This window comes from Limulus polyphemus, unplaced genomic scaffold (assembly GCF_000517525.1).
Source record: "Limulus polyphemus unplaced genomic scaffold, Limulus_polyphemus-2.1.2 Scaffold3420, whole genome shotgun sequence".
In the NCBI taxonomy this organism is placed as follows: Eukaryota; Metazoa; Arthropoda; class Merostomata; order Xiphosura; family Limulidae; genus Limulus; species Limulus polyphemus.
Genome location: NW_013669030.1, coordinates 38,541 through 65,986, shown reverse-complemented (window position 1 = coordinate 65,986; position 27,446 = coordinate 38,541). Strand labels below are relative to the sequence as shown.

Here is a 27,446-nt window from a genome sequence, read left to right as displayed (position 1 = left end):
CACACAGAAGCTTTAGGGTATGACGGGACATGCTACAAGGATGTGGTGACCAGGGTGGGTAACTATTGAACTCATGGGCATAAAGGACATACAGAAAGTATACTTGGCGGACATTGAAGACGAATGCATATTAGGATTGGACTATCTACTACCGAGAAAGTTTGTAATTGATTTTGATAAAATGGCGTTTGGGAATAACAAAGGCCAAATTCCAGTAACTGTTAAAAGAGAGGTTGAACTAATTAGGTGTCATTGTTTTCTGTTTAGTTATATTTATATTCATAGAAATATATGTTTATAGTTATAACGAAGTATTCCACAAATAACCTAAGTAAGCTTCGTGGGAGCTTCTTTACTTTTGCATGTTTAAATATTTCTATAATGATTGAAGGTGTATTGTTAGCAAAAAAAAGTAACACAGGAAGTATATTCTAATCAACCTCTTATCTGTATTTTATCTATCTTTATGAAAAATAAATATTTATAGTTGTAGTAGTAGTAGTAGTATTACAATTTATTATTGTTGATGTTTTTAATTGTACACTGTTAGTCTGATTCAGACCTTGTCATCTTCACAAATCGTACATGGACACCCATCTGATTTTTTTGTTGTTGTTTCTGTTCTTGTGATTTAGGCTTTCATGAAATTCAAAGAGCAAGACATATCCATTTTGTTCATTGATTTTCAAATATTCCAGAATTACACAAATAAACACATTTCCTCTCACCACATGAAAACTGTTTAGCAACTGTTGAGTCTGAGAACATTTTCAGCGAAAAATGGACTGACAACCGAACAAGAGTCGAAACTTGAAGGAGTAGTATGAATTAACAACTTTCAATGTTCACAGAATTTCAATTTTAAACAATCCGACTTTGATACAAATGCTGTGAAATACATGTACTTGTGGCTGTGTCAGCTGGGGTGGATGAGTGAAGTTAGTTTGAATAGCACTTTTATTAAAAAAAAAAGATTCTATTCCTCCTGATGAACACAGTCCGCCGCTTGTAGAACACAAATTCATGTGCTTCGTGCCAGCAGTGTGGCTTTTTAAAGCCGCTTCTCCCATGTTCGAGATATCAAATGCCTTCATGTACAAAGTATATCTTGCATTTTATTTATCCACATCTCGGTTCAAACACATAGTGTTCAGGCTTCTTGTGCCACCCATCGTTAAGTATACATTTGACCCTCAGCATTTTCAGGCGATATGTAGGGTTACTCTTCTGCTTGACAGCGCATCGATTGGTGACGAGTGCGTCGAACGTGCTATGTCTGCAGATCGATCAATAAAAAGACTCGTTCTGGGAATCGAAAATGATATTTGTGGCGTTCGCTATGATGAATGATCATAATGGTAACACATCACCATCTAAAACCTAGAGGACTCGTATAAATTGCACCTGACCTGGAAATGTGTGTATGGTTAAAAACACATGATCGAACTCTTCACGTTGGAATTAGATATCAACAAACACTTGACTGTAAAGTGTTTAATGTAGGAGGGCTTTCAATTTTTCAGGTGTAAATGAAAAAGACAGGGACTTTTCCAGGGTAGGGTGAAATTCCAAAAATACAGGAATTAAACTAATTCCAGGACGAGTGCGAATCCTGTATGTAGCTATTAACTATTTGATCGCATTAGTTCTAGATGTAAAATGTTAAGCTGCAGCTGAATATTGTCATGGGGATTTGTTTGAGAATATAGTGAGCATTTATAGTTTATGTGTAATTAAATTCTCAATATATATAATGCATAAAAATTGGCAACTATATGCCTAGACAAAGACAAACCCACTAAACGCGTATAAAATTTTACCAACAAAATAGCAGCCTTTTCAAATAAAATATATATATGCCTAAAACGTCGCTTTAAATATACCGTATCTTTTTAAAGTAAGTGTTCTACGAATGTGTGTAATAAAATTTAAACATTATGTCTACTGATTTTTTACTCCTTCACGTCATACATAAAGGTTGGCTCCCTAGTGAAGTTAGCTTTCTTACAGATATGTTTGTACACTGATTTTATAGTGTACAAACATATCTGTAAGAAAGCTAACTTCAAGGGGTAACGAAAATATCGTTTACACCAGATTTATGATGTTTTTAACTAATGTAAAATATAGAATTCACAGATCGACTTTTCAATTCCTCTAAGACCTCCACAGTACCTTATTTAGTATTCTACAAGAGGTTAGTGTGCAACATACCAAGCCGGTTTTACTGTACGCTGGCAGGAAAATAATAATTGCAATCGGCCATTTTGATCGAAATTTTCTTTTCTTTGTAAGTATCGCGTGTGCTTTTTTGTGCATTTTTATATGTGTACAGGCTTATCAGTCAATATAAAGGTTTTAAAGTGTTGTTTGAACTGATTCTTTACTGTTTAAGGTATTTTTTGCCCAAAGGTTCAATTAAGGTTATGTGGGATTCTTTGTGTTCCTGCCCCCCACCTCCAGTGGCACAGCGGAATGTCTGCCGACTTACAACGCTAAAAACAGATAGCCCTTTGAGTAGCTTTGTTCTTAACTTCAAATAAACAAACTTTGCGTTCCTTATTATGAACCACTATCGTGGGTCATTATATTTTGGATATCAAATACTTTACTTTTATTTATATACTACTGTTGTTTACTTAATATATTCATCACATTTAACAACGTTACTGTCCACATAAGATTTCAGTCTGTGGTTTAATAACTATTTCTCCTATAAATGATATAATATTGAATCCTAGATATCTCCAGATCTGGTATTTTTAAATCTGTCCGATTCCCTTTTTAGTTCAAGATCTAGCATTCCTGATCTGAAATGAGATCTGATATTTTTGCAAGTGCATGGTTTTAGAGAGACTGAGTTGTCAAAATCAATGACTTGGTACATGATTATATTGAAAGTTACATTATGAGTTGAAATACTTAAAAAAACCAGCGACATCACTTTGAAATACCTTTTCTCCAGATTTTATAGCAATATCAACATCTCTTAACACTAGATCTAAGCCTTCTCTATATCTTGTACTGTAGTTTCTAAATTCAACGACTCCTTTCGAGGGCCACGGCTGTCTTGGTTTTTTTTCTTGATTTTCCCATTCTGCCTAGAAAAAATGTAGCCAAGGATGTTGGTGAAAAATTTTATTATAATTAACTTTTACATCTTAACCATTTCAAAGAAAATTGAAATTTTATATTGTTATAACTATATCTTTAATATTGTAATTTAAATGTTGGCTTGAGGAAGCTGCGGATCTTATTGATAACATTCAGATATAAAGGTTTAATAAGATAGGCCTAGAACACCTATAAAATCATAATGTGTGATAAAGTCTTCTAGCATATTTCAAAGTATATTATATATATATGAGATTGTTAATTAAGATTGTAGTTTTTCATGAGAGAGAGAGAGAATTGAATCACTTAGTGTGTTTTCGTGAGGCATTTGGATATGTGCTTCCTATCGTGCTTATACTGTTATAGAGTTACTTTGTAAAAGTAAGTTGAGTTATATTACGTTAGTTATGACGTATTTTGTAATGTAAGGTAGGCTTACAAGGATTTATAACAGTGTAGAAGTGTTCAAGCTTGTAGAAAGAAAGAAATAAAGCAATTCATTATAATTTACGTGGACTGGACTTTCAATTATTTTCACCATATAATTTAAAGGGACGCACCAATAAAAGAAAGAACATGCTACAATTGGTGTCAGAAAATGGGATACTTTGGTCAAAATAATACTTTGACTAAGCTTTTTCTTAACTCATTAAAAAACATGATAGAGTACAAACTGAGATAGGAAACTTGCTAGACATGGTAAAATAATGGAAAGAAGATCAAACAGAAACAGAGTATATAAATAAGACCAGGAAAAACGGGACAGAAAATTTGAATGTGAAATGATGTGAAATGAAGACTAAAAGGTAAGAAAGGAGATAAATGAAAGAAACGAATTATTTAAAGTAGTAAAAGTTAAAATAAATGTGATTGAAAACAAGATCAATGAAACTATTGAAGATGTACAGAGAGATTGCAACAACAAGACTGAAGAAGCACATATAATCTGTAATGACAAAATTGAAGAAGTAGCATCATTGAGGTAGAAAACTACATCAGTAAGAGAATAAAGCACCTAGATAACAAATTATTAAACACAAAGACTAAACCACCCACACCTCTTTCTGCAATGGCTAAGAGCTTCAGCCTAAAATACCATCTACTACAAAATATGAAATAGGAGAACTTATTTGGTTTACACCTATTACCACTACTACTGTACCACCTGTTACTGAAAGATCTTCTTGGGCTACTCCAGCCATGATACTAACCAATCAATTTCCCAAATTTAGCTGAGTAATCTAACACTGGCTAATGAAGAAACCAATGGATTGTGATAGGAAGGTACTATGGGAGTAATACAAGGCTCAGTTTTAGGTATTTACAGAGTGAACAAGCTATTTACCTTGACGCTAGTTTAAAAGAACTAGCTTTAACAACATTAAGCAACCTTTAAACTAAAAGCCATAACAATAATAAAAGTTTTGGTAGCCATTTTATCCAAGAGGTTCAGAGTGTCACATCAGAAAATAAATATCCAGAGAAAAGTTTCAGAATACAGTACAGGGGGAAGGAAAAGATCTTAGCTTAACTTGAAGAAGATTTTTGAAATGTTTGCCCAGTTATCTTACCAGATGTTTCTCATGAAATGATGGATTTATTGGCATGTAACTGATTTACAGACCTCATAAATGATGAAGATATGACAATGAGGCTGAAGCAAAGCAAGCACACATCCTTAAAGGAAGCTGTGCTGATGATGAAGGAACTAGAATTCATTAAGGTTACAGATAAACAACTAAAGATACCATCTTGAAGTTAAGAAATCATCATGTTAATAATAAAGAATCATTAATTCACACTGATGACAGTTTAGAATAACTAAAAGGATTAGTTAGAAGACTAGTTATATAGAATGGTGGAAATAAATAACAATGTAACAAGTGTTTTAAATATACCTTGAATGGGCATATTGTCAGGAACTGCAGACAAAAGCTTGTAGGAAATAAGAATTCCCCCCAAAGGATACCAGAAAAAGAGGACTGTTAGAGATGTGGGAAATCTGGTCATTACAGCAAAGCTGTGAGAAATTGAAAACTGTTAATACACAAAGAAGATATTACTCCAAGGATGAGCTTTCAAGCCCAACCATACCAAAGAAAAACGAAAGGCTAACCAGACATTGAAAAATAAGAACTAGCTAAAATTCTGGGGCAAAATTTTAGCTGAGAATACCCAATTTTCCCAGGTAATATAAGAAATTCACTATCTAAAGAAACCAGTCAACGAGTCTATTGATGAGAAGCCCCGCAGTATGTTGATCAAAACAGGTTCTTCAGCTATAATAGTTAAACCCAATTTGGTAATTAAAGGTGATAACTACCTCCAGATATGAAAAAGGAAGATGAAGTGATGCAAACAGCAAGTGGACATAAGGTAACAGCAAAAGGAATGTTAGAAGTTATCTTTACTATAAGAGACTTATATACATCTCATGATGTGTGGGCAATTGACATTGAGTAAGAGTGGATATTTGGAACCAACTTCATGTGGAGACAAGGATGCGAGGATAGGTTAGCTTCAAATCACTTCACAGACTATGGCCAAGAAATCCCTATGCACAACATGGCAATTACTACAACTGAGGTTGAACTTCCTATGAAAACTAGAAGTGAAATACAAATAATAGGTATTTTTAAAAATAAATGTATATTTAGTGACTAGGCTGTAATAAAAACAAACATTCCAGTGTGTCTTGATGGGTTAATGGTTGGTAGGATTATTGTGGATCTGAAGAATAAAGACATTGTCATTAGGGCCATGAATACAACAACCATAAGATTTGAGTCAAAGCTAGATGGGGAATCACAAGAGGCAAGGCTGTACAGGTAGTACTTCCACATCAGAAACAGTCATCTTTGAGAAGAGATGTAGGAAGTCATATGGCAAACACATAAAAACAGCATACCATCTCACTTAAAAGAGTGGCTGACCAGAGCTGTTGAGGTCCTACAACTGATCAGCAATGGTGATAATATAACTTACTCAAGGAATATTGAGGCACCTTCTCCAGTGGACTTCAGGGTTTAACCTGAACAAGTAAAATATCTCCTAACACTGATACTGGGGATGCAGCCCCAATATGTCAGCCAGATGACTTCCACTTACAAAACAGGCTAAGGCTTTCAAAGAGATGGAAGCCATGAAGGTACAAGGTAGAATTGAGTACTAGTCCATGGGTATCGATTGTACTTGTGAAGAAAAAGGTTTGATCGACAAGTTTATGTGTGGATTACCAAAAGGTAAATGAAGTTACAAAGAAGGATGTCTACCCATGCCAAAGATTGACTCTATCTTGGATGCTCTATCTGGATCGAAATGGCTCAAGAGTAGACATTATTGGCAAGTGCAAGTTAAACAGAGCAAGCAGAAAGGAGAAAGCATTTATTGCAGTAAATGGATTGTGGCAATTTGTTGTTACCACATGGAATACGTAATGCTCCTGTTAAATTCCAATGATTAATGGACTCTGCTCTGTCTGAACTACTCTGGAACATCATATACTTAGATGAGATAATTGTACATAGGAAGACTTTGGATAAAGCTTATGATGAACTAAGGAAGTTTTGGGAATGGTTGAATCCAAAGAAGTGTTAATTATTCTGTCAAAAGACATATTTCCTGGGACACAATCAGCAGAGAGGAAGTGTCTACATGTCCATCAAAGACTCTGTTCAGAATTGGCAAACACCAAAAACCTGCATGAGGTAAGAAGATTTCTTGGACTGTGCTTTTACTATTATCATTTTATAAAATTATTCTTTAACATAGCTCGTTCTCTAAACAAACTACTTGAAAAGCAAAAACTTTTGTTGGACTGCTGATTGTGATGAAGCATTATACAAGTTTAAGAAGGAACTGACTGTTATTGGCATATTTTGTAATGGGAACAGTTTTGTCACAAGTATAACAAAGAAAGGAGTATTTGATTGCCTACTGTAACAAGGCAATGAATACTGTAGAAGGAAGGTGTTGAACAACTTGAAAGGAGCTACTAAGTGTTGTTTGAGCCCTTTATCTTTATGGACAAAAGTTTATGTTCTGAACAGACAGCCTAGAAGGCCAAATAGCAAGATGGTCTCAGAAACTCCAGAAGAACAACTTTGACATCATACATCACCCTGGATGAAACCATGGAAATATTAATGCTTTATGTTGAAGGTTATGGGTTAATGAAGAGTGTAAACACTGTGAGAAAAGGAAGAACAAGATAGAAAATACGACCAACTTAAAGTACAGCAAATACAGACCAATATGTGGCATCTACTGGTGGTGATGGAGAACTGGTGAGGCCAAACACCCAACTGGAAGCTGCTTAGGTAAAAGATTCGAGTTTGAAACCAATTATTCAGTAGTTCAAGAATAGTGCAGAAAGATCCTAAAGTCAAACAGTGCCTTCATAAATGTAAATACAGTGGGATTTCTTATGCTTACAATATGGCTTATTATGTCAAAAGTGGGAAGCTATTAGTGGATAGAAGCAATTATTATAGTCTTTTCATTATGCATTACTCCATCTCCATAATCTTCCAACACTTAGATGTTGAGAAAACACTGGAGTGACTATGAGAATGCTTCTACTGGGTTGGGTGCCAGGGGGAGGTATGGGAAGAATTAGTGTAAAACACATGGACCATTTTGTGAGTGGAAAGGTCCACAAAAGACATAGTATGGGCAGATAGAGCAGTACTGTGTTGAAGCACCATTGGAAAGAGTTACTGTTGATGTGTTTGGCCTTCTTCCATGAGTCACAGTTGGAATAGATTACATCATGGTTGTGATGGACTGTTTCACCAAGTGGTCAGATGCATATGCTGTTCCTAACCAGAAAGCAGAAACTCTCACAAAAGAACTTGCAGTAAAGTTGTTTTGATATCTGATGTGCCTATGGAACTGTACTCGATTCAGGGATGGTACACTGGCTCAAGTTTATTTTTGGAAGTGTGTCTTATCCTCTGGATTAAAAAGACTTGAACAAAATATCACCATCCATCTTCTGACAGAAGGAAGAAAAAGAACAGCACATTTGTTAAATCAAATAGCCAGGTATGTGGAGGAACACCAGAAGATGTGGAATCTTAATCTTCCACTATTATTGTTGAGTTATACAGCAACGAAGCTACCTGCAACATACCACTATAACTGATGTTCATGAGAGAACTGAAAGTGCTACTGGACCTTTTGTATTCTTATCTGGAGAACTGTCACTTAAAAGTTTTAAACAGGATACATAGGGATTAAGGAACACCAATGATGACATAGATGACTTTACTTTAAAATGACTTAAACCAGCTAGTGGTAAAATGAAAAGTTGCTATGGAGTCTATCAAGATGACATGGTATAGTTGTACAATCCCTGCTGAAAGAAAGGATCAGCTCCAAGGTTAAACAGTGCTGGTGCTGGGAGGGGCCATATGCTGTACTGAAAACATTCCTTTCCAGAATACAGAAGGATAAGGTTATTCAAGTTAAAGATCATACATTGTGGTTAGCATTGGGAATACATTGGTGTGAGAATGGCCAACTGGGTAACTCAAGAAGAGAACTTTTCAGCAGAAACTCAACCTGCTAAGGAGCCTGGAGTTCCTATCAAGTTTACTTCCAGAGGATTATCAAGGCTGGAGCAACCAGTGGATTTACTCTACCATTTATTGAAGAAGAACTTTCTCAGTAGCAGGACAACAAATGAAAACAAGAGACCAAATATCATCCCATAGGCCTTGAAAGTAAAAACCACCAAAAAGCTTGCCGAATGGATAATCTAATGTTTTATTTATTGTATTAAGAATGTTTCAGGGATTTCACAATCCAAGAAGAGGCAGTATGATAAGCTGTGTTTCTAATGTTGTAAATTAAATGTTAGCTAGAGGGAGCTGATGGCCTTAATGAAAACATTCACATGTTTAATAAGGAGTAAAACACCTAGAATGGTTTAATGATGTGATGCAAAGTTTGTAGCATATTGGAACACACACACAAGATAGTTAATGGTGTAAAGATTTTTTTCCCAGATAGTTGGATTGTGAAGTATTTCAATCCATATTTGGTATTGCAGTTATTGAATTACTTTGCACATGTAAGTTGACTTGTTTTACATTAGTTAAGATTATCTTTAACGTAGACTTACATAATTTTACGATAGTGTACAAATATTCAAGCTTTAAGAAACATGAAAACAGGAAGTAGACTAATTCGTTATAGTTTACCTGTACTAAAATTGGAAAAAATTTCATCTTTAATCTAAAATAACTAGTAAACGAAAGAACAATGCTACCACAATGTTATATTTAAAATGTTTTTATAATTCTCCGAATCATATTATTGTGCAAATGTAATAAAACAAATCCGTTAAAAGTAATCACAGCCAAAAATGTGACTAAAACAATTTAGTTTTTAATAATATAACATTTTTGATAACTTATTATTCTTAAAACATAAATGTAATGTTTAATTATTCTATATATTTGTTATTTTCACCACTTTCTAGTACACATGAAATAACTGAAAACTTGTTTTATATAGAAAGATAATTCACTTAGACAAAAGATGAACTTCAAATAGAAAAAAAACAAAACAAGTATTAATTTTCTAACAAAACTTAGTCTCTAATAAACAGATTAAAAGAAAAACATTTAAATAAATATACTGAAAACAAAAAATTATAATTATTCATTTACTTAATTTAATGTAATTTTTTCTGTACAAAAGTGTGTGTTTTATGAAATAGAAAAAAAAAATCCTCTGTTCTCTTTTTAACAATACCTCAGCAGGGAGATCATTGTACTCATCAATTCTTTCCACAGACACAATTCTTGTCTCTAGATCTGCAGCTTTACGAATCAAGTAGGTCAATGCTTCTGTAATCTGACAAAAATGTACCAACTATTTTATGTCTACATACATGTATAAAAAACACAGTATAAGCCTAGCTTTGTTCACAATAATAGTAATTCTGTATTTATGAAAATAATTTATCTACCCGAAAGAAAATTGTTGCACATGATAACAATTTACTTGCAAGTCTAAAAGACCTAATTAGTTTTGATTCTTTATTTACAAATTCTCATTCACATGTTTACAAATATTAAAAGATATACTGTCAAATAAGTGTATTTTTCTCTCTGGTGGTTCAGCGGCTGTTCTGATATCTTATAATGCTAAAAATCAGGTTTCAATACCTGCGGTGGGTACTTGTTGGTATATAAATAAATAAAAAAAGGTTTCCTTGTAAACAGTATGTTATTTTATTTAACTTTACATTTCATTCACTAAACCAAAAACAGAATAATGGAGTAAAGTTGTTTTGTAATTTAGCATAAAGTTATAAAATATTTTCCAACTGAATTAGAGTTCCTTCAAGTAATATGTGAATAATATTTTATACTTAGTGTATTATATAAATACGTAATGTAATCAGGTAAATTTATGCAAACATAACTTTTATAGATAAGTTGTATCTCTTACTAGTCCAGTGTATGCTAAAAAAAGATGAGAAAGTTAAACTACAAAAATAACCCTGCAATGTTAAAATAAAGCAAAGGAATGTTATGATAAAGTTAAATATTACTGAAACTATGCAAACCTTGCATAACAAGGGAGAACCTGGCTTATTGTATTAAAATAGAATAGGAAGCATTGCTAAAAACTTTTTGTGATCAGCACATCAGTCTATATACCCCATCAATTTCGTGACATTTCTGAACATGTGTATATCATGCCTCTATTCTCCACCAATAGTACTGCATCACCTATATTGGCATAGCTAGCCCCCTCTGTTAGTCCTGCTCAATCCTCACTTCCTTGATTGGCACTACAATGTTCAGACATATTTTTTAGAGTGTGACAACAGTTTCTGATTATGCTTTGTTGTCATTTCAAAAATATCTTTCATTCAAGTTTTATTTATTAGTGTTTGAATTTAACTGTTTTAATGGTTTCGCATTTGAAGTTTTTTCTTGTTTCTGAATTCTAAGTGTAATTAGCATGAATCGAGGTTCAGTGTATTGGAAATTTCCTTGACAGTTGAAAACGCAAATGGTATGACTTCCCAGGACTCAGGTTTAACTATCTGCAGAGGAAGTACAAGCCTTAATTTGCAGGGAACTAAAGTCATATGTTCAGCTGGCAATTTCTTCTCCTTTTCAACCTGAACATGTTTCTGAGGAAAATTACCATCATAGTGAAAAAATTTGGACTCTCTTTTTCCAGCACCTTCTTATTTTGGTCAGTCACAATATACATCTATTCAGAAAATTTCACCTCCAACCCCTTTTTACAACTTGAAGGTATGTAATACTTTACATGTTTCCTCTATCACCAATCATGCCTCCCCTTCCTTATTGGGCAACATTCCACATTCTGATTATTATTTTTCCCACTCTGCCAGACATACGAGTTCATGCTCAGAGATTTTCTTACCAAATTCAGTTGAGTGTTGGTGTGCTCCGCCCCCCCTTGTTTGTTGACCAATATGCTTTGATATACCATCATGCTTCAGACCCATTTTTGGATTCTCAACAATTACATCCTCTACTCCTCCTGTTGGACCTGAATCCAGGGACTTTGGTTCCTTTTAATCAGGCTCAATTCTCAAGGATTTGACTTTCCCTCCACCCTTTTATGTTAACTGTCTTCCCTCTAATTATTCTCCAAGGCCTTTAGTCACTCCCCTGAACATTTTTCAGATGATCTCAGGGCCCTCCTTTGGTCCACTATGGATGTTTATTGGCCTGTGCCCTTTCCCTCAATACCTGGCTCCTGTGTTGTTGGGGAGGGATATTTTACTTGCAGGGATGCATCTCCCACATTCATCCCTGGCCTCTATTCAGGCCTCCTTTCTAAGCAATACCATATTTGGGGAGCCATCCTGATTCACTGGAATCCATGATTGATGTGGCTAGCATGCTTTCTTTCTTGTCTTCACTGGCCACACATTTATCTCACCCTATCACTTCCTCCCAGGAGTCACCTGTCCTTATTTCCTTTCCTCCTCCTTCCTCACATAGTCCCTTACCTTCCCATCCCCCCTCCCTGGCTGAATGCCACCAGGGAATGACAGATCCTAGGGTCCTATAAAAGAGGTCTCTGCCTTCAGTTCCAGTCTCCCATTTCCTTCATATCTCACTTGTTTTACCAAGGCTGTCCATGACCTGCTACACAAAGAAGCTATTGAGCAGGTGTTCTTCATTCAACCAACGTGGTCCACAAGAAGATGGGAGATTGGAGACCTATCATTAATCTGTCCCAGTTGAATGCTTTTCTGGACCCACTCCCCCTTGCTTCTGTATGGAGTTCTATATCTCACTTCAGTAGGTATTTTCCCTGGGACATTGGATGATCAAGTTCAACATGACAGATGCCTATCTTCACATTCTTATTGCTCCCGAGTCACATTGTTTTCTTTGGTTTGTCCATGAGGGTCATGTGTTCCAGTTCAGGGCCATGCCATTCATACTATCCTTGGCTCCTTATGCGTTTTGTCAGGTGTTACACAATTTTATCTGACACCTTCACTCAATGAGTCTTCACACTCATCATTACATGGACAAATGGCTCCTGCTCACTTCTTCCCATTTACAGTCAGGGGATCACACTTATCTCCTCCTACAAAAAGCAGCATGGGTGGGTTTTATGATCAAGGTGGAAACGTCTATTATAACTCACACTCAATACCTTGTTCATTTGGGGTTTTTCTTCAACTGCAGCTTCAGCCAAGCTCAATCTTTTCTTCTTTTGGATATGGAGCAAGCACTCACCTCATATTCTCACAGGGCTTGAGAGGTTCTATATCTTTTGGGGATGTGGGCTTCCTTGGAGACTCTCATTCCCATGGGTCAAGCTCATATGTATTCACTTCAGGGGACACTCCTCAATCTGTGGAACTTCTCCTTGGTTCCCTTGGACCATCCTGCTGCTCTTCCTTCCATTATCAATGTCAACCTAGCTTGGTGCCTCGACAGGAACCAGACCACAGTAGGGATTCCACTTCCTCCAGAGTTACATCTGTTGAAAGATGCATCTTTAGAGGTCGGAGTGCTATCCTAGACTCTAGGGATATTTCCAGTCTCTGGTCAGTCAAGGAGTGTGCCCTACATATTCTTGGCCTTATGGCAGTTCATCGAACTTTGTCCCACTTCCTCTCCTGCAAGGGAGGGTGGTTATGATCCACTCTGACAACTCTACTGTTGTCACTTATATCATCAAGAAAGAGGGAACCAAATACAGGCCTGTGTTTTCAAACCCTGGATCTCCTTTTCTGGGCACAAAGTCACCACAATGTGGTCTAACCTTGCCATGTTCCTGATGCTATGATTCTGGTTGCAGATCAATTATCTCGTTCCAGCAATATTCTCCCCATGGAGTGGTCCCTCAATCCACAAGTCTTTTTGTGGGTGTGTTCTCAGCTGGAAACACTTTATATCAACCCATTGGAACTCCAAACTTACTTTTGGTCTCCCATTACACACCTGTTAGCTCTAGGGTGGATGCATTCAGTCATGTTTGGAGGGGTCTTCACATATATGCTGACCCTCTTATTCAACTCCTCTCCAGAGATATATCCCTAATTGAAGACACTGTGTCTAGTCTTTCTTGTGGCTCCGTACTGACCTTTGCAGCTATGGTTCCTTCTGCCCCAACCTGTACAACCTCCCCTACACTTACCTATGTCTTGCTCTCTCATCAGTCTACCTCAAATGAGCATTATTCATTCAGACATAACCAAACTCTGCCTTCAATCATGGCTTTTGTCAGGTACATTGCCTCAGCCCAGGAACTGACTCTTCATGTAGCATCTTTCCTTTCAGACCTTCTTCCATGGCCGTTTATCAAAGGCATTGTTCTACCTTTTGCCTTTGGTCTATTTGACGTGGCTTCCATCATTCCCACCCTTCTGTTCTTTATCTTTCTTAATTCTTCATCTGTTTGTTTGACAAAAGCTTATCCAATTCGACGGTGTCTAGTTATATGGCATCCTTGTCGAACACCTTCCATTTCTCCATGTTTTGTCTTCCCCTGTCACTTCCCTCCTTTGGAGTCATGCATTCTTACCAAATTCAGTTGAGTGTTGGTGTGCTCCACCCCCCCCCCCCTTGTTTGTTGGACCAATATGCTTTGGTATACCATCATGCATCAGACCCATTTTTGGATTTTCAACAATTACATCCTCTACTCCCCGACCAGTCCTTCCTTCCTAAGACGTATGCTGCCTGTGAAGGTGGTTTGGCTTTCACACTCATTTCCTAACCTTCCATTTCCCACCTGTACTCCCATTCTGATCCTGATTGGCTTCTTTGTCTGGTTTTATGTGACAGTTACTGTCTTCTTTCAGGGTTCACATTCCCGGGAACCCTTCCATTTCCTGTGATCTGTCCCCTGTCATTCTCACTAGTTGGGTTTGTCAACTCGTTAGGCTGGCATATTCATACTTATCCATGAAAGGTTGCTGTTTCCACAACGTTTGTTTTCATGAAATTCGTCAGATCACTGTGTCCTTAGCCGCCCACGCTGTACTTTGGAGGAAATTGTTGAGGCTGGAATGTGGAATACTCCCAATACCTTCAATGCTCATTATCTGTACAATCTGGTTGTATATTTCTCTTGGATATTATCTCCCTCCCGTGGTAATTCTACACATGCCATTCACCTTGGGGTAAGTCTTATCACTTCCTTTCATTTATGTTTTTATTTTCAGCAACCCTAGTTTTAACCATTGATAATGAAATCCTACTCTGTGGTGGGTGTTGCCTAGTCAGATATGCTTTACCTCAAACCCACATTATTTACTGATTGCATTATAATGCTTACTGTAGAGATGGGGTGTTTCCAAAAGACCACTGGTGGCATACCCAGTGATATATATATATGTATATCAGCACCATTTTTGATATTGCAAAATGCAGAGAAAGGTGACAAAACTAGAAAGAGTAATGTAAATGAATGTGTGAATTTTTCCATCTGAACAAATCTTTTGTTCACAAGAAAACCAAAGAGACACCGAACTAGAAGTGATACAAATGACAAAGTTTAAAGAAGTGTGAAAACATACTGTTTGTTTGATCGTGTATGTGTGATCATCAGTACAGTATGAGGTGTGAAGCATCAGGTAGGATTAGTGTGCTATTAATAAGAAACATCAATGGTCACCTAATTTTATCATCTACAAGACGTGGCTGCTATCAGTCGGTGTATAATAATAGCCTCACTTTGATTAATAGGTTTTAATTGGGCAGTGGCAAGTGAGAGCTGGCCTAGGTGAACGCAATACGGAGTTCAAAGAGACCACTTGGGATTGAGAAACAGGTGACCACAAGCTGAGTTGACTGGTATGTGGGTCTGGACTGTACATTCATTGAAATAAAATAAGTCCTAAAGTGGATGAAGATGATTGGAGTCATTAATCGCACAGCACCTTCTTAGCCAAGATAAAAATATGCGTGTGAGTCTCGGGAATAAGTCATTTTGGTCTAACATGCTCAGTCGAGGTGGTGATGCCAATTTGAATGGGTGTGCATTTCTCTTCTACTGTTCTTTGATTTTATTGAAACCGGGAGTTTATTGCATCTTGACAAACACCCCAGTGTAAAAATGAAACGAATTACAAGTTTCTTGTCACCTTCTGTGAATGAGAAAGCTAGAATAAGTGACCCAAGAACAGGAATTAATGGCATCAGTGACAGTTTCTGTTCCTGGTCCATCTGATGTCCACAAGCTATCTGACAATGACTGGCCTGGCTGCTGATCAAAAAACTGATTTTTGCAGGAAGTATGATTGGCTGAATATTAGGAATAAGAAACTTGGCTGTATACCTTGCCATAAAATTGGAACTTTTGGAGTAGAAACGAAGGCAGAAATGAAAGTTTCTAAAGAATGGGCCAACAATGAAAGAACATTTTGGTGAAAGCCGACAGCAACATCTTATGTCTTTGTAGAAAAAACTTTTCAATCACAAGGATACCAAGGAACATAAAACTGCAGTAAAATTGTTGGCTGAAGCTGAGAAAGAGACCACTGAAAATGTGTGTTTGAATCCATTATCTCACGAAAAGTGATTACCACAAGAATTTTTCACACAGCATATTGGGTAGCAAAAGAAAACCAATCATTTGATAATTTTGAATCTGAAATAGATTTACAAAACTATATGGAATTGGCATGGGCCTTATCCTTCACTCAACGAATGCCTGTATTAACATTGTGAATCACATTAGTGTTGAAATGAAAAAATACTAATTAATATAGTTACTAAATCGAAAAGTAGAATTTCATTGATAATCAACGAGTCAACTTCTTTGAGTAAAAAAATATACATTAAAGTGTACATTCGAATCTGTATCCCAGATAATGGAATGAACTCACTGGTAAATATATTTTTGGAATTGTTTGAACTTGAAAATGTTACTGCAAAAGAAATATTTGATTCTTTTCTTAATTGTCTTCAGTCTTATAGAATAAATGAAAATTACCTAAAAAGTTATTCACTTTGTGTGGCATGTGATGGTGCAACTGTAATGTTGGGAAGCAAAAGTGAAGTTAAGAAACTGATGAAAAACAAATTTCCTTCTGTAATTGTGTGGCATTGTAAAACCAGTCTCAGGGATCAACATATTTAAATAACTTATTGATAAACTTTATGTATTGTATCACATATCGCCTAAAAATAGCAGAGAACTGAAACTTGCTGGAGATTCAACTTTTAAAAATTGGCCGAATTTTAAGCACTTGATGGGTGGCATCTAGTTTTCGGCCAGTTTCAGCTGTTTGGGAAAACTACAAAGCATTAGTGCAACATTTCAAAGAAGCAAAGCATAATTCAACAAGTGACAAAAAAAAGCAATGTGCATATGAGGGCTTACAGCGAAAAATTAAAAACACAGAATTTCTATTGTATCTAGGATTGATGTGTGATGCTCTCCAAGAATTATCTGAATGGAGTTTGGACTTACAAGAAAACGATAAAGACTTGTACACTGTGGATCAAAAGATAAAATCTCTTGTACAAATTCTTGAAGACGAATGATTTCAGGCCCATGTTATAAGAATGCCACCAAAAAAATCTTCACTTCCAGGGAGTTTCACTTCACAACAAAGATTGCAAAAAGAATCCTCCAATTAATCCAGAAGCTTTTTAAAGAACCTTGAAAAATTGATTGCAAATAGGTTGCTTGATAGTTAAGATGGCGATATAGCACAGTGTGCACACATGCTTGATAAAATACATTGGCCTGAAAACGTTAATGCTCATTTAACATTCGCGATGAAGATCAGGAAATTATCAATAAGACTTCAGCTAAATGAAAGAGATACGATTCGTGAATTTCTTTAGTATTTTATTGAAAATATGGTTTCGGAAAAATTGCAGCATTTGAAACATGCTCTGAGTACTATTCCCATTTCTTCCAGTGAATGTGAACAAGGGGTTTTGCAGATGAATTTGATTGTCACCCCAACCAGAGCTTTGTTGATGACAAAAACCGTTTTGTTTATTAAAATTGTTGGACCACCCCCTCCACGCTTTAACCCCAAAAAATATGTAGAGTCATGGTTGCTCCTCACTTAGCAGTAGACACCAAAAGCAAGGAATGAAGTCGGGATATTGCGTCAGATGTGAACATCATGAAAATTTGGAATTTTCTATAAAATGGTAATTCAGTATGTATTCATCTCTTAATTTCTTATATATATATGAGTACTGACACTTTTTTTTAATAAAAATAAAAAGCACTATATATATATATATATATTTCCAGATATCAGTAAATTTCACTCAATGTTCAATTGTTACTCATGGACTTCATGAGCAAGGCAGAAGGGATTTCTGCCCACCCCTTGAATAAATAAGTTGGGGGTCAGTCTGCTTTCCAAAATAGGGAATTGCAGACACCCATTTCACTTTCTCTGGTGTGATGTTTCTCAAGACTCCACACTGTGTATAGTCGCCCCTCTTTTTTCTTCCAGAGGAGCACAGGAGTCCTTACCACTTCCCAGTTGCTGGGGTGGTGGACCATGGAGGCTTCCTCCTGAGAGAGTTTGTAAGTTTACTTTACCATACCTGCTGATGATTATCCAATCAGTGAGAAGAGGGCAAAGCTGGTTTCCCTCCTTCAACTTTCCCTGGATGTTATATCTCAGATGGACATATGTAGGTTGAAGCAGGTCCAGCCTACAAAGGATCCTCCTTATAATATCAGGTTCAGGATGACACTACACTGTTCCTACGGCTGTGTTTATTAGAGGCCTTTCTTCTCGTTAGTTCTGGTTGCAAGAGGTTCTTTCCCTGCTCCTACGACCGAGTTTGGGGCACTTTGCCTTGTAATACCAGCTACAGGATGTACGTACACTGTTCCTATGGTTGAGCAAATGTTCCATACCCTCCTTGTAATTCTGGATGAAGGATGTTTCTGCATTTATGGTCGAGTGATTTATGATTTCTGCTCATAATAATGGTTACAAATGTTACTCTGTTTTTACAGTTGAGTTGAGGCAACTTCACGACCCCCATAAAGCCGGGTTTTGTTTGTTGTACTTCTTGCTCCTATGGCTATTTTGGGAGTTTATCTAGTTTCGGCTAAGTGCTAACTTCCTCTTCGCAATTCCAGTTGCTTGATGTATGACCTTCTGTTTACTTACAGTTAGAATTGATGAGTATACATAATATGGTCCACATGCCCTAGCCACTGTATTTATGTTGGCATATATTACATTTAGTTACAATATTTTTTAAATCCTCAATATCCTAATGCGGAGGATGAGTTATGGAACCTCATCTTTCTGGTTGAAGTTGTGCATGTACACAGCTTATTCTGTTTATATTTTACTATAGATTTCATCTCTCAAAACAAATTGCACTTGTGCACATCCTTTCTTTTTTCACTACCCATATCAGATTAATTTCCTACTTCAAGGGTGAAGAGCATACCTGTTACAGAAGTAGCGCTGTACTGCACAAGTGTGCTTCGTTTTCATCTCCATGTACACCTGTTCATTCTGTGCAGTAACTTTCTGTTTGGTTTCAGTGTTGTGCACCTACTCCGGCTCCTACACCTTTCTAATGTATCAGAAGTTAACATTTTTTCTTACACTGAAAATGTATTTCCGATATATACCTCCTTTCATGCACTTCCCACTGCCAGTGTTCTTATTTTGGAGCCAGCACCAATATAGGTGGTGCAATACTATTGGTGGAGAGTAGTCACATGATACGTACATGTTCATAAATGGTACAAAATTGGTGGGGTATATAGACTGGTGCACTGATCATGAAAATGTTTTAGCAATACATAGAGAGCAGAAGACCTAGAACTGTATGTGTTGTAGCATAGTGGCATGGAGGTCCCAGACCCAATTTGCAGATAAAAAAAAGACAGCTGTTATATCTCAAAACATCAAGTAACAGCTATCGTCCCTGTAAGAAAATATGTCTAATGGCCAATTAGCAGATCCAAGTCTCTTGTGCACCAGAGTAAGGAATAATCAGTTCTAAAATTCCCTTCAGGATCAGTGTGTGAAACTTCAAAAATAAACCTGTGGTCAAGCTCCATGTCTACAATCTTATGTATGTTCGTGCTCAAGTTACCTGTAGAACATAAACCCTACTACTTGGGGACAGCATGGTTGATGCAGGCATATCTAAGTCTCAGGCTTGTCCTAAATCTCAGCCACCCTGGAACCCTGCTTCATTACATCTATTGCCATTTGTTTGTTATAAAAAACAGATCATGGGTTCCATACAAAAAAAAAAAAAGGTGGAGCAAGACAGATAAGGTACCCAAAACAGACTAAATGCCACACACACATATGCTAGCCTAATTTTTGTCACTGTGGAAATTCATTAACATCATTATCTCAGCTCCCTTTCAACTTTCTTCAGATACAAGATCATCACAGAAGATAGTAACCACACCTCACTACGGCCATGTCACTTCTTATTTCTGGTGCTACATGCAATATTACTGGCTTTGTACTGGAAAATGTTAAAAATATATCATAAAACTGTGTACATTTGGATATTTTAACCTGGATGATGAAAGTATTCCAACATAATGAGATAAAACATTGGGTAAACCAAGATTACATTTTTTATGGTATATGACTGTGGTATACTGTTTATGAATTTTACTTTCCATAAATGACAGCACCTTATCAACTCACATACGAGTTCGAACTAACTGAAATATTTCTGGGCAACATTTGCAAAATTCAGATCAGTGTTTTCTGGCATGTGTGGTGTGAGTCAAGCTATTATTTTTCATCTTTTTTCCATATAATCCATTACCTGTCAAATGTTTCAATGTCAAACCTGAAACATTCCTACACCTACATAAATGAAAACAACAGACATACAGTTTCTTCAAAAAATGCTTTACAGGTTAGTAACAATATTAACCTTGAGGTTTGACTTTCTGATCATATTTTCATTTAATGGTTACCTACTCAGTGACTGATTCATTTTATGTTGTGCAATACTTAGGAATGACTTTATGTAAAGTTTCGTATGTACAGTATGTATACTAAACCTCACATGCATATATGAAATGTGTACTGTCATACACATGTTTCTAACTTCCACACACTGAGGTGTGTGTGTGTGTGCTCTTAACCACAATAATCTACAAGGGCCATTTCAGTGAGCTACCTGTCAGGAGTCAAGTTCAGTAACGTGCTACCATCTGTGAGTGGTGAAACTCATAAGTGTTTTTTGGCCTCATGAACAAATAATTACTGAACTATGCTATTCAGCCAAAATTACAAATGCCAGAATTAATATTCATCCTATCACTACTTTGTACATCAAAACACTTTGAAATACACAGTCGTTAAACAATAGTACACAATAAATGAGGATTTATTGTCTAGAATGGCTGCAAACTGTTGACTGTCAAGATACTGTATTGCCTTATATATGTCAATTTACATATTTTGGTTGGCTTCACAAAAAAGTAAACATAAGTAATCTCAATGAAATAAAATCTACTGAACTGAAATTTGTAGTAATCCAATACACTTTCTGCACTTTTAGAGAACACAGTCCCCTCAATGTCCATGGAGGAGTCAAACATTTAAGTGCACATGTGAGACTTTCTCTTGAGCACACTGTGGCCTGTTCAAGAAAACAGCTGGTACTTACATAAGGTCGAGCAATTTTCACAAGACAATGGAGTACCATTTTGAAATAGGAAAATCACTTGATTGCTTAGAAAACTAAGGGTCTTGCAGCCTTTTCTCATTTTTTCTACCAAACAACTGTTCCAGTTTGAAGTGAAGTGATTCTTTGATCATCACTAAATGCCAATTACACATATTGTTAGACTAAACCACTTGCTAGCGAGAAAAGCAAGGGTCACAACACCCTTTTATTTCTTGATTTCCTGACCAAATAATTGTTCTAAATGTGATAATCAAGTAGATGTCACATAAAGATAAAGAAATGTATACATTATATAATGAAATATCACCAAAACTGTTGAGAAAGCATGAAAAGTCACTTCCTTTCAGTCACTGAATTTTAAACCAAATGACTGCTAAATACATTTTGCCTGACAACACCACCTGACAGCTTGGAAAACAAAGGTTGCACAGCCCCTTCAGTCATTGGTTTCTTGACCTAGCTGCTTTTATAGCAGTTAATCCCAATTATAATGATTAGGAGAATGTCATCAGTGTCTGCATACCACTGAGCTTTCTGGTACCTCTTCAGGTGCTTCCTCATCTGGCTTTTTGAACAAATATAGATAAACTTGAAGATAGCTTTTATATGTAGAAACATCTGTTAGCCGAGTTCTTGCACAGATCTTAAGATTGGCAGTAGAACTTTTGTTTTAAAGGAGCAACATAGTAAATTATTTTCTTTCCACGCTGATTTCTCCAAGCCCGTTCCCTTGGCTGTGGTTTCGCTAGATAGTAGATAGGAACAGTGGGAATCTCGTTAATCTCTCCTTGCGCTTCACTAATTAGATGACGAGGCATTTGGCTACCGATATATAAAAATTACCCATTTTAATGTCAGGGTCGACAATGTCAATAGATGCCAGTTTGAATCATCACAGATTCAGGGGGTCATACATCTGCCATTGCCCGTGCATCCGAATTTCTTCACTTTGATATTCAGCACTGGACAGATGTCATTGTCCGGTTTGACGGGTTTTCCTTCCCAACCTGGGGATGACTTCCTCTGCCATTGGACATATAGTGGTTGGCAAGGCCACCATATGGGTTTGATGGGTTTCCCTTCCCATCTTGGAGATAACTTCCCCTACTATTGGTCATATAGTGGTTGGCGAGGCCACTATACGGGTTTGATGGGTTTCTCTTCCCAACCTGAGGATGACTTCCCCTGCCATTGGACATATAGTGGTTGGCGAGGCCACCATACGGGTTTAATGGGTTTCCCTTCCCAACCTGGAGATAACTTCCCCTGCCATTGGACATATAGTGGTTGGCGAGGCCACTATATGGGTTTGAGGGGTTTACCTTCCCAACCTGGAGATATCATCCCCTGCTATTGGACGTGTAGTGGTTGGCGGAGCCACTACACAAATTTTTTGTGTTCTCCTTCACGGTTGGAGGTTTTGGTTATAGGACTTGACTGTATCCAGCCGTACCACGAGGAGGTACCTCCAAAGGACAGTGTGTGCAATGTTAATGGCTCAAATGGTCGGTTCCGCCCCATCCTAGGATAGTTTGGGTCTCCTCCCATTAAGAGAGTCATAGTTACTCCCGCCGTTTACCCACGCTTGGTTGAATTTCTTCACTTTGACATTCAGAGCACTGGGCAGAAATCACATTCAGGTGCTTCCTCATCTGGCTTTTTGAACAAATATAGATAAACTTGAAGATAGCTTTTATATGCGGAAACACCTGTTAGCTGAGTTCTTGCAAAGATCTTAAGATTGGCTGTAGAACTTCTGTTTTAAAGAGCATCATGGTAAATTATTTTCTTTACACACTCAGTCAGATCAACATAGGCCAGTAAGGCAATCACTGATTGGCATGTCCTTAAGTCAATCAGGAAATGTCACAGACCTACTGAAGGATGTGTAGATTGTATAGGAATTTTTTTTGGCAGCAAAGGACAGGTTTATATGTTTTAATAAAGGTGGCTTCCAAAATATAGAGATGAAAGGTTGACAGACCATTTGCAATAATTTTAAACCTGCTATCCATGTAGTTGTCAGCAAAAGTTGGGTTCACTAGTAAATGCTGACCAATTGCTGTTTCACATTTTGGCAGTAGAACTTTTGTTTCAAAGGAGCGACATGGTAAATTATTTTCTTTCACACTCTTATTTCTTATAGATGTGGGTACATGTTGTTTAATTCAACAATTGATTTATTAGTTACTCTAGTGATGTATGATTCACACAGAGGGTAAACTTATTGCCACACAAGTAATGTTGATAGTACTTAATGAAGACTACAGCTGCAAGCAGTTATTTTTAATTTGTGCAGTATCAGCATTCCTTAGATGTGGGAGTATAGCTGCATATGCTATCAATCAATCAGCCCCATTATGCAGAAGCAGCAGTACTGTTCCATTTTTACTATCACTGACACCAGTACCCAATAACAACTCAAAATCCTGTCAGAAGCTTCCACAAAAACATGCTTCAAGTAAAGGAGAAATTCATGATAAAACATCATTCAAAGGAGACGAAACCAAGGAAACTTTGAACTTCTTGTCATGGGTTGGAGCCAGCCTTATGCAACCATTATCTAGGCAAAGTCTCTTCAAACTATACCTACTATACGACCAAGAAATTCTACTTGTGTATATTAGTGCATATTCACAGGGTTTCAATTTTAATTGAGGTATTCTAATCTGCTGCAAAATAATGGACTGGCTCACAACAGCAGGCTTGAATGTTTGGCTACATGGCAAGACATCATCCACATATACTAGGCATCTCTCCAATTGCAGCCTTTTAAGTATAAGCTTCATAAGCCTCTCAAAGTTTCCAGTGTTACACAGGCTGACTCGGGACTCAAAACCATTTTGAATGCTAAAAACAGTTTTGACCCTGCTATTATCATAAAGTTCCAATTGTCCGTATCTGCTGGCCAGATCTACAGTACTACCTTCATGGAAAGGTTCCCTGGCTTGCACCAGATTTTCATCCTCCTCACCTGTGAGCACCTGCCTTTGACAAAAAGAGTTCCTTTTGATGGATCTCATTCACCAATGGCATCTCACTTGAGACTCTTGGTAGGCCTGGGAGCTCCCTACTGTCCTGCTAATCATTTATCTTTTTTTTTTGCATGATTGCCCAGCATCTAACCTGCTGGTGACTATTATCTTGCAGCAGTACATTATGTCCGATCCTTGACTTGGCAGTATGCTTCCCAGCATAGAGAGGCTCTTCACTACTCCACTGACCACCAATTTTCTCAACAAATATCCACTGTATCACCTAGTGGCAAAACAACTCATGTTGGTGGAATTCACTCACCAATGGCACTTCACTTTTCTCCTTACTTCTCACTCTCCTATAGTTGACAAGTACCTAAGGTTTCTTTAAAGACTGCCCCACCCCTCTTCATCTTAGATGCCTCGGGCTGCACTTCATCCCAATTATCCTCAGTTATTTGGGCTCCACTATTTCCAAGGATTAGCCTCATGGAAATGACTTTGTTGGTCTTTCTGGGTTAACCAGATGGAACCTGTTCTCTTTCCTGTGCTTGTGGCTGAAGGGTGGTGGCTTCTAGGTCCAAATTCCAGGGGAAGACTTCCCTTAAGGTCTAGTTACTTTATTTGCATGCTGCTTTGCCTCAGCTCTTGACATGATCTCCCCCAACTCATACATCTTCTACGCAAACACAGACTTGGGGTACTTATGGGGAGTTAACTAGTCATACACACAATCAGAAAGAGGAAAAACCTCCCCAACAGCAATATTCTCAGTCGCAGCACCAAAATTTCTCCACTATCTATGGTATACTCTAGCACACAGATTTCCCACAAAGCTGCAAGTTAAAGCACACTAACTGGGGTTTTATCACTCTCTTTCTGAACTCTGACATTGTCAACAGAGTGTACACATGCAAAAATGTCATTTAATTTATTTAACTATTTACCTTCTTAAGGTTTTTTAATTACTACTAACATTCTATGCTAATTTATAAATATAAACTATAAATTTACATTCTGGTTGAGTCAAAAGGGGTCAACAACATGAACTTATATGAAAGCAATATATATTTGGATTTCTAAAAGATGGTCAGTTGGTGTGATGAATTTTGCTCAAAGCCCCTAAAGGGCTATTTGTGCTAGCTATCCTTAATTTTTGACGTGCTAGACTAGAGGGAAGGCAGATAGTCAACACCACCCACCATCAACTCTTGGGCTACTCTTGATTATAATGTTATAATGCCCCCATGACTAAAAAAACAACAAACATTCGACAACAGGTTTTGATCAAGTGCTAGTTTGAATTACTGGAATGTTTGTAAAGCACAACTGGATTTATAACACCATATCTGCATTTTACTGAACTCAATGATGAAGCTGAAACAGCAACAGAGAAAATGTATCATTCTAAATTAGGACTATAGTGATTACCCATGTCTGAAATGTCATTATTGGTTGTATTCTGATATGGTTGGACCAAAATAAATAATGCTCTATGTCATTTTGAATAATTTTTATATATTTTTATTAATTACAATTTTCACTATGATACAAATATTTTGTTAAAAATAAACTATTTCCAAGTTGGCAATAAGAAAGGAATGATAAAGAGATCTTGAGTATGAGTCTTTATGTATAATGTTTTTATTTTCAGAATACAATTATATTACCCATTTGACACATTAAACAGACTCCTACTATAAAATCATGCAATTACTAACAAAGGTTTATGCAGTCACAATAGTAATACTTACATTCAGAGCATAAGACAGAGACAATCCTACGATCCCTGGGTTCAAACTGTCTCTTCCAAATACAGCTAGAAGTGATGCTGCTAATACAATGATTGAGCTCAAGAAGTCTAGACGAATAGCGAGCCATCTGCAATATTTGTTACACACACACACACACATATATATACATACGACCTCTAAAAATTTAAATCTAAATAGAACAAAAATAATGTCAACTGCTTATTCCAAAGTTTAACCTATCCTCCTATATAAAATATTCATAGTTATAAACAGTTTATCAGTATTTTAAGTTGGTAAAGCACAAGTAACACCACACTTTGTTTCTATGTAATATAATAATAGATTTTTTTTGAATCGTTTAAACAGTTGTTCAAACAGGTAAGGTCAAAAGGGAGACTGACCTTTGATTCAAGTACTACAATAGTTGATTATGGATTATAGTCCTGCTTGAGGCAAATAATGTTAAAGACAAAATTCTAATATGCATTTTCTTCATCTCTATATTACAATAGCTGATTACATAGTACATGTTAATAATTCAAGCAGATGATGTTACATATAAATTATTATTCTATGTTCTTAGGTGCATTATTTAAATAAATAAAAAACATTTAGTATACCAGAAGCATGACTGTAAAAATTTAAGTCATAAATTTCAGCAAGGACTGACATTGAACATGTGCAAACCCATGAATAATTAAATACAGTAGATTGGGCTAAACACTCGGTGAGTGTTTTAGTTATATACCATTCAAAAGGGCAATAAAACAATAAAATTAAGTATAAAAGAATTTATAAAATGTTACAACCATAAAATATTTAGGGTAAACAAATCCAGTTTTGAGTTACAATCTACAGTCATTCTAGAAAGAAAAAAACTGGAGGATACACCATCAAAATTTCTCATGTTTGACTTTTGATAATTACACATGTAACTAACAAATATTTCGAGTATATTTCATATACTTATGAAGCTTTCTCTTAAACTCACTTAAATTTATTGCCTCTACAACATCTCAAAAACACCCATTCTAAAGGCCAACCACCCTGTTAGAAAAATAAAACTGTCTTAGCTGAAGATGACTCTTACCTTGCCCAAATTTATATTAGTATCCCCTAGTCCTACTATTCTCTTTGTTAAATATAAAAAAAGATGATACATCAACACTATCAATTCCCTTTACAATCTCAAACACCTCAATCAGATCCCCCCTAAATCTTCTTTTTTTCAAGAGCAAATAATTTCAAAGATTTCAGCCTCTCATCATATGACAACCACTCCATCCCAGGCACCATTCTAGTAACCCTTCTCTGAACCCTTTCCAACAATTCAATGTCTATCCTAAGGTAAGAAGCCCAAGACTGAACACAATATTCCAAATGTGGCCTAACCAGTGACTTGTACAATGAAAGTATAACCTCTTTAGACTTGTATTTAAGATTTCTATAGGTACAAC

The 27,446-nt window shown here is 36.6% G+C and overlaps 1 protein-coding gene across 1 annotated transcript in view; it reads right to left on the bottom strand.

The window, feature by feature from the left end:
- Window positions 1–27,446, bottom strand: part of LOC106469313 (multidrug resistance-associated protein 1-like) — a 115,056-nt gene that overhangs the window by 54,355 nt on the left and 33,255 nt on the right. The window contains exons 7-9 of the mRNA XM_022397800.1: window positions 25,990–26,116; window positions 9,877–9,978; window positions 2,955–3,101 (exon numbers count right to left, since the gene is read on the bottom strand). Of these exons, the coding sequence (XP_022253508.1) occupies window positions 2,955–3,101; window positions 9,877–9,978; window positions 25,990–26,116 (376 nt within the window). The remainder of the gene's footprint in view (window positions 1–2,954; window positions 3,102–9,876; window positions 9,979–25,989; window positions 26,117–27,446) is intronic.